The sequence below is a fragment of the Parasteatoda tepidariorum genome, chromosome 9 (assembly GCF_982258835.1).
Source record: "Parasteatoda tepidariorum strain Cologne lab strain chromosome 9, Ptep-v5.0, whole genome shotgun sequence".
Taxonomy (NCBI): Eukaryota; Metazoa; Arthropoda; class Arachnida; order Araneae; family Theridiidae; genus Parasteatoda; species Parasteatoda tepidariorum.
The window spans coordinates 21,274,374-21,289,806 of NC_141763.1; the positions used below are offsets into that span (position 1 = coordinate 21,274,374).

The following is a 15,433-nucleotide window of genomic DNA, read 5'->3' on the forward strand; positions in this document are numbered from 1 at the left end:
CATTAAATGGACGTGAAATGTTATGTACTATGTTTACTCATAATTTTGTATAGTAAGTGGCATTTAATTCATCAAAGATAGTTAAAAGGTTTTTTAATAAATTTAAAAAGAGAGTTCTGAATAAAAATAAATGCAATATTTTAAAACAAAAAAAAAAGTATGAAAGGCATTTTTATAAAAAAGGCTAACTTCATTATGTATTAATGACACTTATTTAAGTATTTAAACAAGCAATAATCAGTGTAAAAATTTTATTTAAACAGGAGTTTTTTTTTTTTAAACAAAACTTACTTAATTTTAGGCAATTTTCAAAAACCAGGAGAATTTTTTTACAATCAGGGGAACAGACAATACAGTAGAGTTGACAGATTTATAAATTACTTTAATTAGACATTTGAACATTTAGTACTTTTTAATAATTCTAAATCAGAATAGGTAACTCTTTCAGAGCTATATGAACCTAACTTATTGAAGATATTGTAGCTAAGTATCTACGTCACGTGAATGATATTGTTAATAAAATGTACATCCACTTTCATTAATAGCTTGATGCATACATAATACCTTCTCAAGAAATTTGAAGAAAGAATAAACAATAAATCCCTTTAAGAGACTCAATAAAAATTTTAAAAAATTTCAATTCAATTCAATTCAAAAAAATTTCTTTTTAATAATAAATTTAGAGATATTATGATTTAGAATTACTTTATACAAATAACGTTTTGTTACATGTGACAAGAATTATTTATTTGAGAATAAATGATATAAAGAACAGATTATTAATTAAATAACGTTTTGTTTTGTGTGAGAATTATTTGCCTGAGCATATGACATAAAAAACAGCTGATTATTATTTTAATCATCTTTTGTTTCACATGTAGCAAATAAGTAATGATGTTTTGTTTCACGTGAGAATTATTTACCTAAGTGATTTGATTATATGACATAAAAACAGCCTATTATTTAAGTGATGTTTTGTTTCATGTGACAAGAATTATTTACTTGAGCATATGATATAAAGAACAGCTGATTATTTTTTAAATAACATTTTGTTTCATAGGAAAATTATTTGCTTGAGTATATGACATGAAAAAGAGTTGATTATTATTTAAACAATGTTTTGTTTCAAGTGACAAGAATTATTTACCTGAGCATACGACATGAAAAACAGCTGATTGTTGTTTACGTTCATTCCAGGCAATACACGTTCACTAGATTCTTCTTGGGCATGTCTTTTATAAGCCTACATAAACAGATGTGATATGTTTTATGAATCATTAGAATAACAGCACATAAATGAGCATACTTTACATTTTTAAATATTTTTTTCACACTGTTTTGCGATGTAAACACTGAAAGCTTTTGTTACTCTTGCATATAACATCTTCAGTGTAGCAGAATACAAATAGAATTATTATTATTTTTTTTATTTATTTCTTTACGACTTGACTCTGGTTCCGATCTAACGCACAAAAATATGCTATCACTGAGATTATTAAACGTACCCTGGTAGATATAATGACACCAGACAATCTCATGGACCCTCTTCATATGAATCAAATTTAGATCTTTGCACCTAATTAACATCTCTCGGGGTTGCATAGCGACCACCTGCCCTGCCACAAACAGCTAAATGCTCTTAATGCTTTCTTTTGATTCTACTCATTTCACTTCATTGCTATTTATTTGTTTTTAACTTTGGAACCCTTTTGGTTCAATGATATTTTTATATTTTAATATTCTGGAAGCCTGTTGGTTCAATATCTATGTTTTCAATGTTTTATCACGTTTAAATTGCTTTTGCTTGTCTAATTTACCTTTTGATCCAATGTTTTTAAGGTTTGCAATCTTTCACTTACCTGTTTACCCTCTTGGATCCAATGTTATATACTGTATTCTTTTTCAGATTGTTGTTGTTAGTAATATTCAAAGATACTTAAGAAATCATGTAATGCTATATCAAATTCGTCTCTATTCAAATCTAAGGCATACAAGTCATTGTCAACTAAAATTATAGGATGTCAACTAAAATTTAGGATAAGCATTAAATATTATTATATTTATTTATTATTCATTTATTTTTGTTTTATTATTCATGTTTATCATTGTAAATTCTCATCTTCTTTTGTTTTCAAACTGGAAATTGTTTTGTATCCTTTTGTTGATCAATAAATTGTCACCCCGGATGCCCCCGCTAGGGGGCGGGACGGGGCTGAGCTTTGAATTTTATTTATTTCTTTATTTTATATATATATATATATATATATATATATATATATATATATATATATATATATATATATATATATATATATATATATATATATATATATATATATATATATATATATATATATATATTTGCAATATGGGATAATAAACAATTTTTTCCATGATCATGATATTGATAAGTTATATTTTATATTAATAATCTGAAATTCAGGTTTTGTTACAAAGTTATAGAAAAAATTATTTACAATTATAAAGTTTCATAAGTTTTTCCTATTCTATAGAAGAGGAAAAGAATTTCTTTTCTTTTTTATTTAATTATAAAAAAAAATCTCTTTGAGCTTTAATATTTAAATAAAATTCCTTTGATCTTTAATACCAACTATTCTTAACATTAAGCTGTTGCTTTTAATGCCATAGACTGGTATTTGTCATGTTTTTCAAGGCGCAGCAAGGAAAATACTGAATGATCTTGCAAAGAGCTGCCATATTTTATTTTATTTTATATCCGTCGTTAAACAGCCCACCCAGTTTCTGAGTTTACAACTACTAATATTCAACTCTGTAGCCTTGTAATTTTGAACCAATTCAGAAGACAAGGAAACTCCTAGATCAGAACCCCCTGAGGTATGATTTGTTATGGAAATATGGAGGACTTTGTGACTCAACAGATTTAACATGCATCAGTCACCATTTACTACACGGGGAGTCTTCCGCCTGAGAGGATTGAACCCACAACCTCTTGGACATGGTCCCATTGCCTTTCCAACCAGGCTATCCCGGCTCTATCTTTAATATTTGTTACGTTCAGGCACAAGTAAGTAATCAGTGGCATTTTGGAAGTTGCAAATATAACTAGCAATAAATGATATATAACTAAAATAAAAATATGATTTTAATAACTTACCAAAGTATTTAATGAAGGAAAATATTCTTCATTAAGATTTATTTCATAATTTTGAACTCAAAAGAAATTTTTTAATATAAAAAGATCGCTACTTAATTTTATTTACTGCAATTAAAATCCTGAAATGATTTTTACAGCAACATGAGCAAATTTTAAAACCTACAAAAGTAATAACTTTGACATACCTCATAAGCAATTTTGACGCCTCCAATGTCAGCAATCAGGGACCCAATTGTTAAATCAGAATCTACCTGCAAGTACAAACATTTTTAATTAAAGATTAAAATAGTCAACTTATAAAGACCATAGATTTCAATAAATGCAGGATTATATATAATTCTGAGAAAGAGGCTTAGAATCTTGTCTACCAATGTGACAGGATTATAAGCTAATTTTTCATGTCTCAGTACAAAAGAAATTTGCAATTTTTTGACCATAATTTGATCTATAATTGAATAAAAGCTCATATTTTTTTTTAAAAGTATATCAAATTAGCTCAAATTACAAGGTTTCCACACAATTTCCAAAATTTTACAACAGAATTCTTGAAAAATAAATAAATATATAAACATTAAGTAGATAACATGATTATAATATTTGTAGGAATAACATCGATAAAAACTAAAATTCATGAAAAATAAGACTTAATCATTTCTTACATGCATACATATAAAACTCACAGCTTTAGTGCTAGTATAAATCTAAATTTTCTTTTTTAAAGTAACAATTGCAATTTTTAAATATTATTTGATCATTAGAGGAAATAAATTTCTGTTTATTTTCAATTCAAAAGTAGATACTTTGTTGAGGGGGAAAAAAGGATTTAATTTTATAAAATAAACTTTTTACTGCAATTCTTTTAAGTTAAAGTTTCATTATCAATAATTAGATTTTTTTTAAGTTGCTGGCAGCTGTCATAAAAATAGAATGAAGGATGAATTAAAAACTGACAAATTTCTTAGGAAGGGTTTTTCAGTCTAATATCTATTTTAAAAATTTCATAAAAGAGTAATAAAACTTGCAAAACATTATGATTTTTTTTTTTAAAGCTAATTTTGAATTCTCTGAGTTTCTTATATTTTCCAAAGGCATTTACCCTGTGTCTGTCTGAAAAACTGAAGAGCTACAACCAATTTTTAAAAAAAAATAATATATAATTGTATCAAATAATAGTAATTGAAATTAAAAGTTATATTAAATTTCTAAATTAAGAAAAAGTTAATTGCATAATAATTAAAACGAAGTAAAATTATCTTACAAGATAACTTCACTTGATAACAGTGGTCTAACATATCTTGATGTTGTTTTTTATGCATTTTTTTAAGCACATGGTTTTCTTCTAATTTATGATAGAGCTTTGTTTCAATTTTTTAGTTATTAATATATAATTTGATTAAATAATAATTAAAACCAACGTTTTCATTAAAATCTCAAAGAATTCAAATTTAATTGCATAATAAGGGCTCCTACTCAATGTCAGAATGAAAAAAAAAAAATCCCTGACTTTTAAAGGTATATCAGGTAAATATCAAAGAAAATCCATACCATATTTTATCTATACAACACAATTTTTCATCAAAAACTTTGATTTTTTTTTTTTTTTTTACTTGTTATGCCGAACATTAGATTTCATGAGCAAAAATATATAATAAAATGAGAAGGGAAATATAGAAGTATTAAGTATTTCACTAAAAAGTGGAATTTTATAAAATAATTATAGTAGATGTTAGAATTATTTGACTCGAATCTCAATTTCCTGACAATTCCTGTTCTTCCTGCCTGCCCCCTAGAAGCTCTGATAATACTTCAAAATAGTAGCATTTATTACTTCAGCCATATAGTGAAAATTTAGAGGGAAAAAACTCATTTGAAAAACTAAATTACACATGACATAAAATTAATTATTAGATGTGACAACAATTTTTTAATGCATTTTTTCAGCACATAGTTTCAATTTTATAACTACAGTTTCTTTCTCCCTTTCAGCATTTTCAATGACCTTATAAAATTGAAAAAGACATTTGTAAATCTCAGAAAAGAAAATTAGATAATATATTTTAAAAGCAAAATACATAATTTTTTTTTAGCTAAACACATTTTTCTGAATTTTTTTTTACAAAACACATAAACTCCTCATAATAATATTCTGAAATTTATGCAATTAAATATAATCGATCACTAACAAATGAATTTTTTGACTGCAGATAACTCTGAACTGCCAGTTAAAAATCACAAATTTCACAATAAAAAATAGTAGTTTCAAATGCCATAATATAAATATGTCAAATAAATTTTATTAAAAAAATAATGCTAATAAAAAAAAATTTAAATACATAGTTTTTTTTTTTTAAAAAAAAAAACTTTACGTACTGGAACTCCTTGTAAAGAATAATTTGAGACAGATTTTTTTACACAACCTTCCTTCATTTTAAAAGAGTGTAGAGAATTATTTCCAATCCAAGGCTCTAGCACACCATACATATTGTAATTGATACCTGCAAAGGAAAAAAAATAGTGGTTGTTACATGTACTTTGTACATAATTTCTGTACTTTGTTTAATAAAGAGGCTTTAAAATGTGAATGTTATTTCAATGTGCATAGCTGCCAACGTGGATAGGAAAAAATCCATTAGATTTTACGAAATATAAATTTCATGATAATGGTCGCGAAATATACTAAACATTTTACACATAGGGATTTTTATAGTCATCAAAATAGAAAAATTGCAATATTTTCCAGTTATTATTTCACATTAAATGATCTTGAAATGTTATGTATTACGTTTATTCATAATTTTGAATAGTAATAGGCATTCAATTTAATGAAGGTAGTTAACTGAATTTTATAAATGAAGCTTGCTTTATTATGTATTAGTGACACTTATTTAAATATTCAAGGAAGCAATATTCTAAACAAAAATTCTATTTCAATAGGGATTTTTTTTAAGGAAACTTACTCAATTTTAGGGAATTTTCTAAAATGTACAAAAACTAAGAAAACTTTTAGTAAATCAGTAGACCAGGAGAAACTGGCAAAATCCAGTAGAGTTGGCAGCTTTGAATGTGTAAATTTTCAAGGCAGTTTTAAATTTAAAATTCATCATCCCTGGTTTTAAGTTTTACCCATCTATCTACTGTTTATACAAACCGATTGACCGTTTCATTTTAAATAGTTATGCAAAAAGGTATGTTAAACATAAATTAAGAATTCCTCTAACTAAATCCTTAAAATTAAATAAAAAATATATACCTTTATCATCAAAAGCACCTGCTAATTTATTAGCAACATGAGCAGCTAGGATGCCATATTTTACAGCTCTGTACAAATAAAAAAAAATAAAGATTAGAGTAGAATTTTTTTGCTTTTATAATAAATTAATAAAAATATTTATGAATGTATTTAAAGATTAAAAGTAGAAAAATTTCTTACAATGGGGATTCAACATCAAACAATGGTTCATCAAAAAGACCAGCAGGTACAACTAAAGAGGAAATAAAGATTTTATAGAACTGAAATTAAAACTTGAATAGCAGATAATCAAATTTTACAAATAAACAAAACAACACTTTCATAGACAATGGTTAAAAATTACAAATAAATACATACCTAGTTGGTTTCCAACGTATTTGTAATCAACAGATACATCATGTGGATAAATTGTCCAACTGTGAGAGAAATAAGAAATTAAATTACTTTTTTAAAAGACATAAATAAAGTACAAACATTTTTGTCAAAAATATGACATGAATTTGTAACAGTTCAAAAGCGATCACATAATAAAATAATTCACGACTCTTTTTTCTTTCCAAATAAGCCATTACTATTTTAAGAAATCAGAAGGGAAAAAAATTCATTGATTGGATTAGGAAAAAAATAGGAACAGCAAATATCGAATGAAAACCGTAGTCAGGCAACAATAAGCAACTGCGACCTCAGACCTAAAACAAGTGAAGCAAAGTACTTTAACTCTTTGATGTTTACAGAATTACGGTTGTTATAAGTTAAAAACAATTATTTTTTGCATTTCTGATGATTTGTAACATAGTGTTGCCAGACTAACTACACTGTGCCAGAAAGGGATAAAACAACTACATAATCCTATTACACTAAATAATGCAGTTGTCTATAGAACATTAATAAACTAATGTTTGAAATTCGAAAAGTTTTCTGTTAAATGTTAATTAATATTAGCAGCAAAAGAATTTTCAAATTCCATTCAAGAAATTCTTTAAATGAATTGTGATTAGTCTTAAAACTAAATGAAGAAAAAAAAATTAATTTGCATATTTTGATTCAAATCATTTTGTAGCCTTAAAATCAAATTTATAAATTTGCATATTAATTTACATAACACTTGAAATTAACCTTTTATGTTATTCTTTTTTATGATTTACAAATAAAGTTTATATTTCTTCTAGAGTTTCCTAGTTACACTAGATTTTACACTATATATATTTTCACAGCAGAAAGTATATTTCTTTACACACAAAAATTCACCCACTTTTTTTCAGAGCAAAAAATATAGCGAAAATTAAAAATTATATACAATATAGATTACATAAATATTAGAATATATAATTTACAAATTGTATATTCTTATACATTACATAAATCTTAAAATGCAATACAGGAAAATATAATTTTTCAAAAGTAGTGCAGCTCATTACAAACTATATATCTTAGAACGGTTTTCTTGTACTGTAAAACATTCCTCAGAAGTTCTGCAAAACCTAAGCTCAACTATTTTCTAAGCTGAAAAGTTGCCAATTAATAGCTATATCATTCCATAAATGAACATTTAAATAAATTGTGACCACCAAAATGTGCCTTTTACAATATCATCAGTAAAATTCATTACATATGTGTAGTTGTTTCATTTACAAATTATACGACTCTAATTAAAATCTTTACCTGTAGTCTGTAATTGCTTTGTTCCTCAACATGTCTTGTTGTTTGATATGTAAGAAATAAACACCATTTTTTATGTTTTGGAAGTAATCAGCCTGAACTTGCAGCTAGAATATCAGTAGAAAGAATTAATACTCAATAACATTACAAATATTTTTTAAAAAGAAATAAAATTATACAGAATGTGTACCTCTTGATAATATGAGTCTAAACTTCTATTTCGGGCAAATCCTGGATGACCGGATAATACAGCAAGTGAACGAATCTATGATAAGACGAAACTGAATTAGAAATCTGGAACTATGCATTATTTTATGTGAAAAAGAAACATTGAGTTTTACTTCAGACCTATAAGTTAAATTTACATTACAAGTTATCTAAAAGAAAAAATAATCCGAACATTGGCTTTATACTTAATCTGGGACTTTGCAAATAGTTCAAGATAAATATATTAAAAAAGTATAGCATGCTTTAAGAATTATAAACCTCTCCCATTACATTTTAAATGCCCGTAATTTTCATAGAATTCACACTTACAAAGTTTATTTCAATTTTCCTTTAATAAAAAGCAAATTTGCACATACTTAGATTTAAGAAAAACGGTTATTCATCATTGAAATTTCTTTAACTTATAAAATCAATTATTGATAAATTTTTGAATATGAATGGAAAAAAAATTTCCGAACTATTTTTGGATTTTATATTTTAGTACAAATATAATTCCAATAATATATCAGATTTTATTTAGTAATTAGAATGTTTTTTATAATTAAAAGTATCAATATATTTTTGTTTGTAATTAAAGAATCAGAAAAAATATACATATAAGAGACCACAGTGGCCCATCTGCATCAAAATGTTAAAGAAAAATGGCTCTATGATTCTCCGCTGTATGATTCTTCACTGTAGGATTAATATAATTGTTACCTTTGATTCAGCAGACTCATGAGCATTGTCACCACTAAGCCATGGAAGACTTCCTCCAACTGAATTAAGGGCACCAATCAATTTATGTAAATAAACATGAATCTGAAATTAAAAAAAAAGTATGGTTAGTATCTAGATTTATTTTTAGTCAACAAACATGGTATAATATTTTAACACTTAGCTTGTTATAGTTAGCACTTGGCTCTGCCTTCATCACGTGGTATTCGACGATACTATTTCACTATTTTTGGGAGAAGGATGCAAACAATCCTGAACAAGGTTGTTATTTGATGATCGTATGATAAAAATATTCATTTTGCAATCTGTATGTGCATTTTTTTAACATTAAATATTTCATAAATTTGATGATATTTCTCTCTTTTGTGTGAATAGTTTGTCCTTTTTGAGACATTTTGCTGTAATATATTTAATTAGCTAGAGTAACAAAAGGTATAATAGCAGGAGATAAAGCGAAGTAAGTGACTGAAGAATTTGCTGTTTGCGTTTGGCGCATTAAGGATTCTCTCAATTTCAAAGGTTGAGACGTTTGTCCTCTCACTAACACGCTAAAATTAATTCTTCGTCGAGTAGGTGGAGCCAAGTGCCAACTCCTGGTGAATGAACTATACATCATTCAGATGGTGAATAAAATTCTGAAAACAAAAAAATATTCTAACAAAATTCTTTTGTTATGGTGTTTAAAAAACTTTTAAGTACAGCTAAGAAAAAAGGAACTAAATCTGACTTCAAGATTATAATTTTACAAAAAAAGATGTAATCATTTTAATTTATAAAAGCTATAACAGTTAGCTTTTCAAGCTTAATCAAATATAAATTTATTCACTTATACTATTATTTATCCCTTTCCTACAAAAACAAAATTTTCAGAATTAAATACAATAATTACTTAAAAGCACTAGTTACAAATATAACTACAATAACCATTAACTGTATATACTGTAATTATACTTCAAATGCTCTACTTTTAATTACTATAGGAGACTTTAATTACCATATCCTATGATATATGAGAAAAAATAGTCATGAGAAAGTATCATAATCATCTGTGTGTCTATTTGCAAAAAAGTAGGAATTCACTAAGCATTACTCTTAAAAATAAAAGAGTATTTATCTTAAAAGCAAATGTTTTGGTTTGTTAAGAATTGATGGAAAAAAAAATTTCTATAAAACCAATGGTTCAGATAAAATAAATTTATATTTTTTTCTATTCAATTGAAAATATCACAAAATAATGGTAGCTTGAAAAAAAGTTTCGTTAAAAAGTTTCTTTTTTTCTTCTTGTTTAAATTTGCCAGCATATTAATAGTAGCTACTTAATATTTTAACCACATAGAATCCTTAAACAAAATTTAACACCAAAATTTAAAAACAGAGTCTGGAAATACAAACTAGAGACAATTCTAAATAATAAATATATTTCATAGAAAATATATTCGTATGAAATTTAAAGACAATACTGAAAATTGTACAGTGCATTATTAAGAGTTTTACTTTTAATACATCACTGTAGAAAAACTATAATCAACAATTTTAAATATGTGCTTTTATCTATTATAATAAGAGTGCCTTCATTAAAAAAAAATTAAGCATTTGTACTACAAAACTTGAAAAAACATGACAATAATTCATGGTTAACGAACGTCAATGGTTAGCATTGTTAATGGATCGCATGTGCAGTTGAAAATTGTAACATTGTTTCAAAGTACACGATAGAAGCCATTTAAATATTTATAAGCATCTATGAAAACAGGGTGGCTTTGATTTACTTATTTCTGAGAAATACTTCAGCAAGATACTGAGTTTCCTATCAGTGAAAAATCCCTTTTTAATTAAAAAAAATTATTACATTAAAAAAACTTATGTAAGCAGAGGGATTGTTAATTAGTGATCCAAAATTATCAAAAATATGTTTGCAAAATATATAAAAAAAAAGTCGTAACATATTTCACATTCAGTGTTGCATTGGCTTCCCTGAATAAGTTATTAGTAGCATTTAATCTTGGCTTAAACATAGTCTTTATAAATTTGTTTACGAAAATTCCTAATAACAAATAAATTTTTGAATTTACTAATAGTTTAACCCACTGGCGGTTTAGCAAAAGGGCAAGATTGGGAGAATGCTTCTCCCCCATACACTATATCCCTATCTAATAACATGGAAAAACCGGTTTTGCTATGCGGTGAAGACTGCAGGTTAAAATTCAACTTTTTACGTGCAAGAACCGTCAGTGGATTAAAGAATATAATTACTAATATTTTTATGAAATAAAGTAACTTGAATGTAACTATATAATATTAAAAAAAATAGAGAGAGAGAAGCAGGAATGAAAACTTAATCCATACTTTTGGTTCAACTTACCTTGTCATGAACACTTGAGGGGAAATAACGCTGAACATACAATGCGCCAACAGCATGACCTAAATACTGACTGGTGACATCAATACAATATTCCCAGTTATCTTCAAAACTTGAATATGTATCAGTAATACCTAAAATATTAATACAAAAATTAAAATGCAATAAGAACATTTTGTAAGTCTCTAAAGAAATTCTATGCACTACAAAAGATGCCCACTGCTCATCTCCTAAAGGTTGTAGAGAACAATCTCTTCAAAAATTCCTCATTTCAGAAAACAGCAAAAACACATTTAAAATAAAATTCATTTGTTACAAAAATTAAATTTTTTTTAAAAAATTAAGGCAAATGTTTAGTAAAACTTTGTAAATTTCAAAAGACAAAACTGATTTTGTGGGAATATATTCACTTTTAGATTGAAACGGAATATATACTTTGTTTGAGAAATGAGAATGTTAAATTTGTAATCAATATTACAAAAAACTTCATTTTTAATTGGAAAAAAAAAACATTTTAACACACCAATATTAATTACAAAACCACCAATAGATCTCAAGTATTTTTGTAAACAACATTACTATGTTAAATTATGGCACTGATTATAAAAAATAAAAAAAATGAATTTTATGTATAAATACACCTAAAATTATAAAGTTGCATGGATTGAAAATTACAGTTATTGGAAAAACAAGAAAATTTCTCAAATAAAATTCAGATGCTTTTATAAAATTTTAAAGTTTAATTTCTGCTACTCATAAACACATTTTTTATTTTTCATTTTGGATTTGAAATGGATATGAATTTTGGATATGAATTGATGAAAAAAAATTTGGCGAAGAAAATATCATCACCGAGAAAGATTTTAAGCATATATCACTCCCCAAATATTGAAAAATATCCACTTGAAAGATTTTAAAAAAAATTCTCAAAACTATTTTTGAGCTTTAAAACAACAAAAAAGTAGAAAAACATTAAAAAAAGAGTGCATGGAAGTGTGAACTAATCAGATTCTCAATTTTTCAATGCATATTTCATACGAATTTTCATTTCAATGAAAAAGTTTTAAGGACTTATATCTTCACTCTCTGGCATTTAAACCTACTTAACTTTTTTCAATTCTAACTAACAGCAAGTGATTTTAACATTTCAAAGCTCATTCCACTGGCTTCGTGTTACAGAACTCTAATATTATTAATTACAGGCAATTTTTTCAAACAAAACTAAATAAAAATTAACTATAAATAGACATAAAGCTGGAAAAAAAAACAGTATAGGTATATTTTTTAAACGTACCTTCAAAATCTTGTTTAAAGCTATTTACAACAAGCCTGAATTTAGTAGATGAATGAGGAGCAAATGTATGCATAAATCTCCACATATAATAGTTATTTAGAACACTGAAATAGAGAAGAGCATATAATTTGAATATACACAAAAAACTAAGAAAACTAAATCAAAAACATTACTAATAAAATTATAAAAATACTTCGATACCAGGCAGAAGAAATAACCACTTCTGATTATTTAATAATTCCTCTAAATTTTTATGATTATCATTTTGATGATTTATCAGTCATATAATATATAAAGTCAGACATAATAAAGCATATGTAATATTCTTTGTAAAAAAAATTAACATAAACAGTAAAAGCTCCATGTAACAAGTACTATGACAGAAGTGTTATTTGAAGTTTGCTATTAATACATATTAATATGCATTAATACACATTAATAGAATTAAATTTCCAAGTTGCCATCAAAATGCAGAAATAAAATAAGCAAAAATTTTATGTTTATAACCAGACAAAAACTACTACCTTGCTATTATGACAAAATTTGCTTTAGGAAAATATATTTTTCTGCCCTTTAAGTGAGCAATATTATTCAGAAAAGATTCAAATAGAAGAAAGACACTTTAATTAATTTTTGTTTCAATACAGAAACATGAACATTTATAAGGTAATGACATTTTTGCCTTTTATAAAGAATCGAGATACAAAATTCAATTTACAATCTGTAGGGATAAACAATTTACTTTAGATTTGTATTTTAAGTCAAAACAGTTTCACAAAGTAAAAGAAAAGAGAATGTCCACTTAATTTCATTTTTTTTAGTCTTTGTTGCTATTTTAACATTAAACATGTGTTAAATTTAATATGTACATTACTAGCATTAAACATGCGTAAATCAAGTATTAAATATGTGTATTTGCTTATTAAGGAAAAGCTAGCTACAATGACAATTTCACTGTTTATTATGATTTGGGGTTATAAAAGATTTTTAATGTATTTGTTATTTAAATATCAAATTTCAATTTCATATCTTATCTTACAGACTTTGTTTTTTAAGTTTAATTTTTTTTAAATTGTTGAATCTTATGCACTGTTTAAGTTGTAAACTAATAGACTAAACCCATATTAATTGTTTAGGAAACTATATTTTGCAAGAAAAAAATAGGAATTATTTAATAAGAAATATATTTTATTAAAAATCAGTAGAAGACATACAACATATTTACAACAGAAAGATATATTTTGAATATAATTTCATATATTTATGAAATATTACCTTGAATCAGTGGAGGATATAATCTCAGAGATATCTTTAAAATACTTTTCTGATAATACTGCAATTTTTGTGTCAGCTGTAACAACATCAGGAAAATAACTCTGCAATATATCTGTCCAAGAAATCTAAAATAAAATATCCAAGATTGTAGTGTCTCTTCATTTTTAAAATAGAAGAAATATAATTAAAAACAGAGGCTATTAATTCTACATAAATTTACATTAGACAATTAACAATACTTTATGTTTGTTAATTGTCTAATCTAATTGCTTGTTTGTTAATTGTCTTTTGTTTGTTTGTTAATCTTCGAAGTTTAATATCTACTATCAGTCGAAGAAATCGGAAATAAAATTAAAAAACGCCTTTCATGTCTATCTTCCATTTTCATATTAGAAGAAATATTATGAAAAACAGCAGTTATTAAGTCAACATAAATCTAGTTAAAACCAATCAACAATGCCTCAGATTTTAATAGAAATAATTGCCATTATTGATAACAGATAGTGATTACATAGAAAAAGATCAATTTTGATGGAAATTACAAGTAATCAAAACTTGCAATTATTGTAAAAATCATGATCAATTATTGTTGAAATCATGATAAATTATAATGAATCCTGTCTTATAATTAATAATAATATAAATATATAATCAATATGATATTAAGCCCAATTGCAATTAAACAGATAACTTATCATTAAAATTTAAAATACTAAAATTTATGTTAAAAATATTTAATTTGGCTTAAAATGAAATGTTAGTAATGAATCTAATAAATTGTTATACGTGGCTCATTATGCGGTTAAACAACAATTGTAATATTAAACTTTTAACCAATTTTTACTCAACTTTACATTACTTACACTAGAAGACAATCGATCAAGCTCTTGAACAGTAAGAATAGAATATAAATCCTTAGTATTCCGTAATGTGTCAGGTCTTGGGGTAATCTGTGAAAATTGTAAGTTATTATTCCTAATGTTAAAATAAAAATGCATATTTTGATCAGAAATACAATAAATATATAACACAAGAGAATAAAAATTATAAAATCTTTTAAAATATATTCATTCATTATAGAAAAGACATTCATTTAAAAATAAACTTAGTTTAAAATTTAAAAAAAAAAAAAAAAAAAAACCATTAGACATAAAAAGTTTGTATATAAGTTTTTTTTAATAATAAAAAACCATTTTAAATTCAATAATGTATAAATTATTTTTCTAAGAATTAAAAATAAAAGAAATAGTGTAGTATTTTTATTGCTCAAAGAATTCGCACAAACATGAGACTATATTCATCAGTCTTCATAAGTATTTTTAGAATTGTTAAAAAATATCTTCATTAGAAAATACACTACAAAATAGAGATCAAAATTGAATTTTAGACGAAAATTTTAAAATGTAACAAATCTTAACCAATATCAATAATAAATATGGAATTAAAACCATCAAAATTTGTTTAGTTTGAAATGAAACTTAAAGGAGTTCATTCTTAATAATTTTAATTGAGTAA

General features: G+C 25.3%; 1 protein-coding gene across 1 annotated transcript in view; it reads right to left on the reverse strand.

Annotated features, from left to right (window-relative positions):
* The window catches only part of LOC107454867 (endothelin-converting enzyme 2), a 43,928-nt gene that overhangs the window by 1,942 nt on the left and 26,553 nt on the right, over positions 1 to 15,433 (reverse strand). Inside the window, exons 4-16 of the mRNA XM_016072199.4 lie at positions 14,782 to 14,868; positions 13,919 to 14,043; positions 12,644 to 12,747; positions 11,353 to 11,483; positions 8,973 to 9,074; positions 8,236 to 8,310; positions 8,049 to 8,152; positions 6,744 to 6,802; positions 6,567 to 6,618; positions 6,387 to 6,454; positions 5,507 to 5,631; positions 3,322 to 3,387; positions 1,148 to 1,243 (exon numbers count right to left, since the gene is read on the reverse strand). Coding sequence (XP_015927685.2) covers positions 1,148 to 1,243; positions 3,322 to 3,387; positions 5,507 to 5,631; positions 6,387 to 6,454; positions 6,567 to 6,618; positions 6,744 to 6,802; positions 8,049 to 8,152; positions 8,236 to 8,310; positions 8,973 to 9,074; positions 11,353 to 11,483; positions 12,644 to 12,747; positions 13,919 to 14,043; positions 14,782 to 14,868 — 1,194 coding nt within the window. The remainder of the gene's footprint in view (positions 1 to 1,147; positions 1,244 to 3,321; positions 3,388 to 5,506; positions 5,632 to 6,386; positions 6,455 to 6,566; positions 6,619 to 6,743; positions 6,803 to 8,048; positions 8,153 to 8,235; positions 8,311 to 8,972; positions 9,075 to 11,352; positions 11,484 to 12,643; positions 12,748 to 13,918; positions 14,044 to 14,781; positions 14,869 to 15,433) is intronic.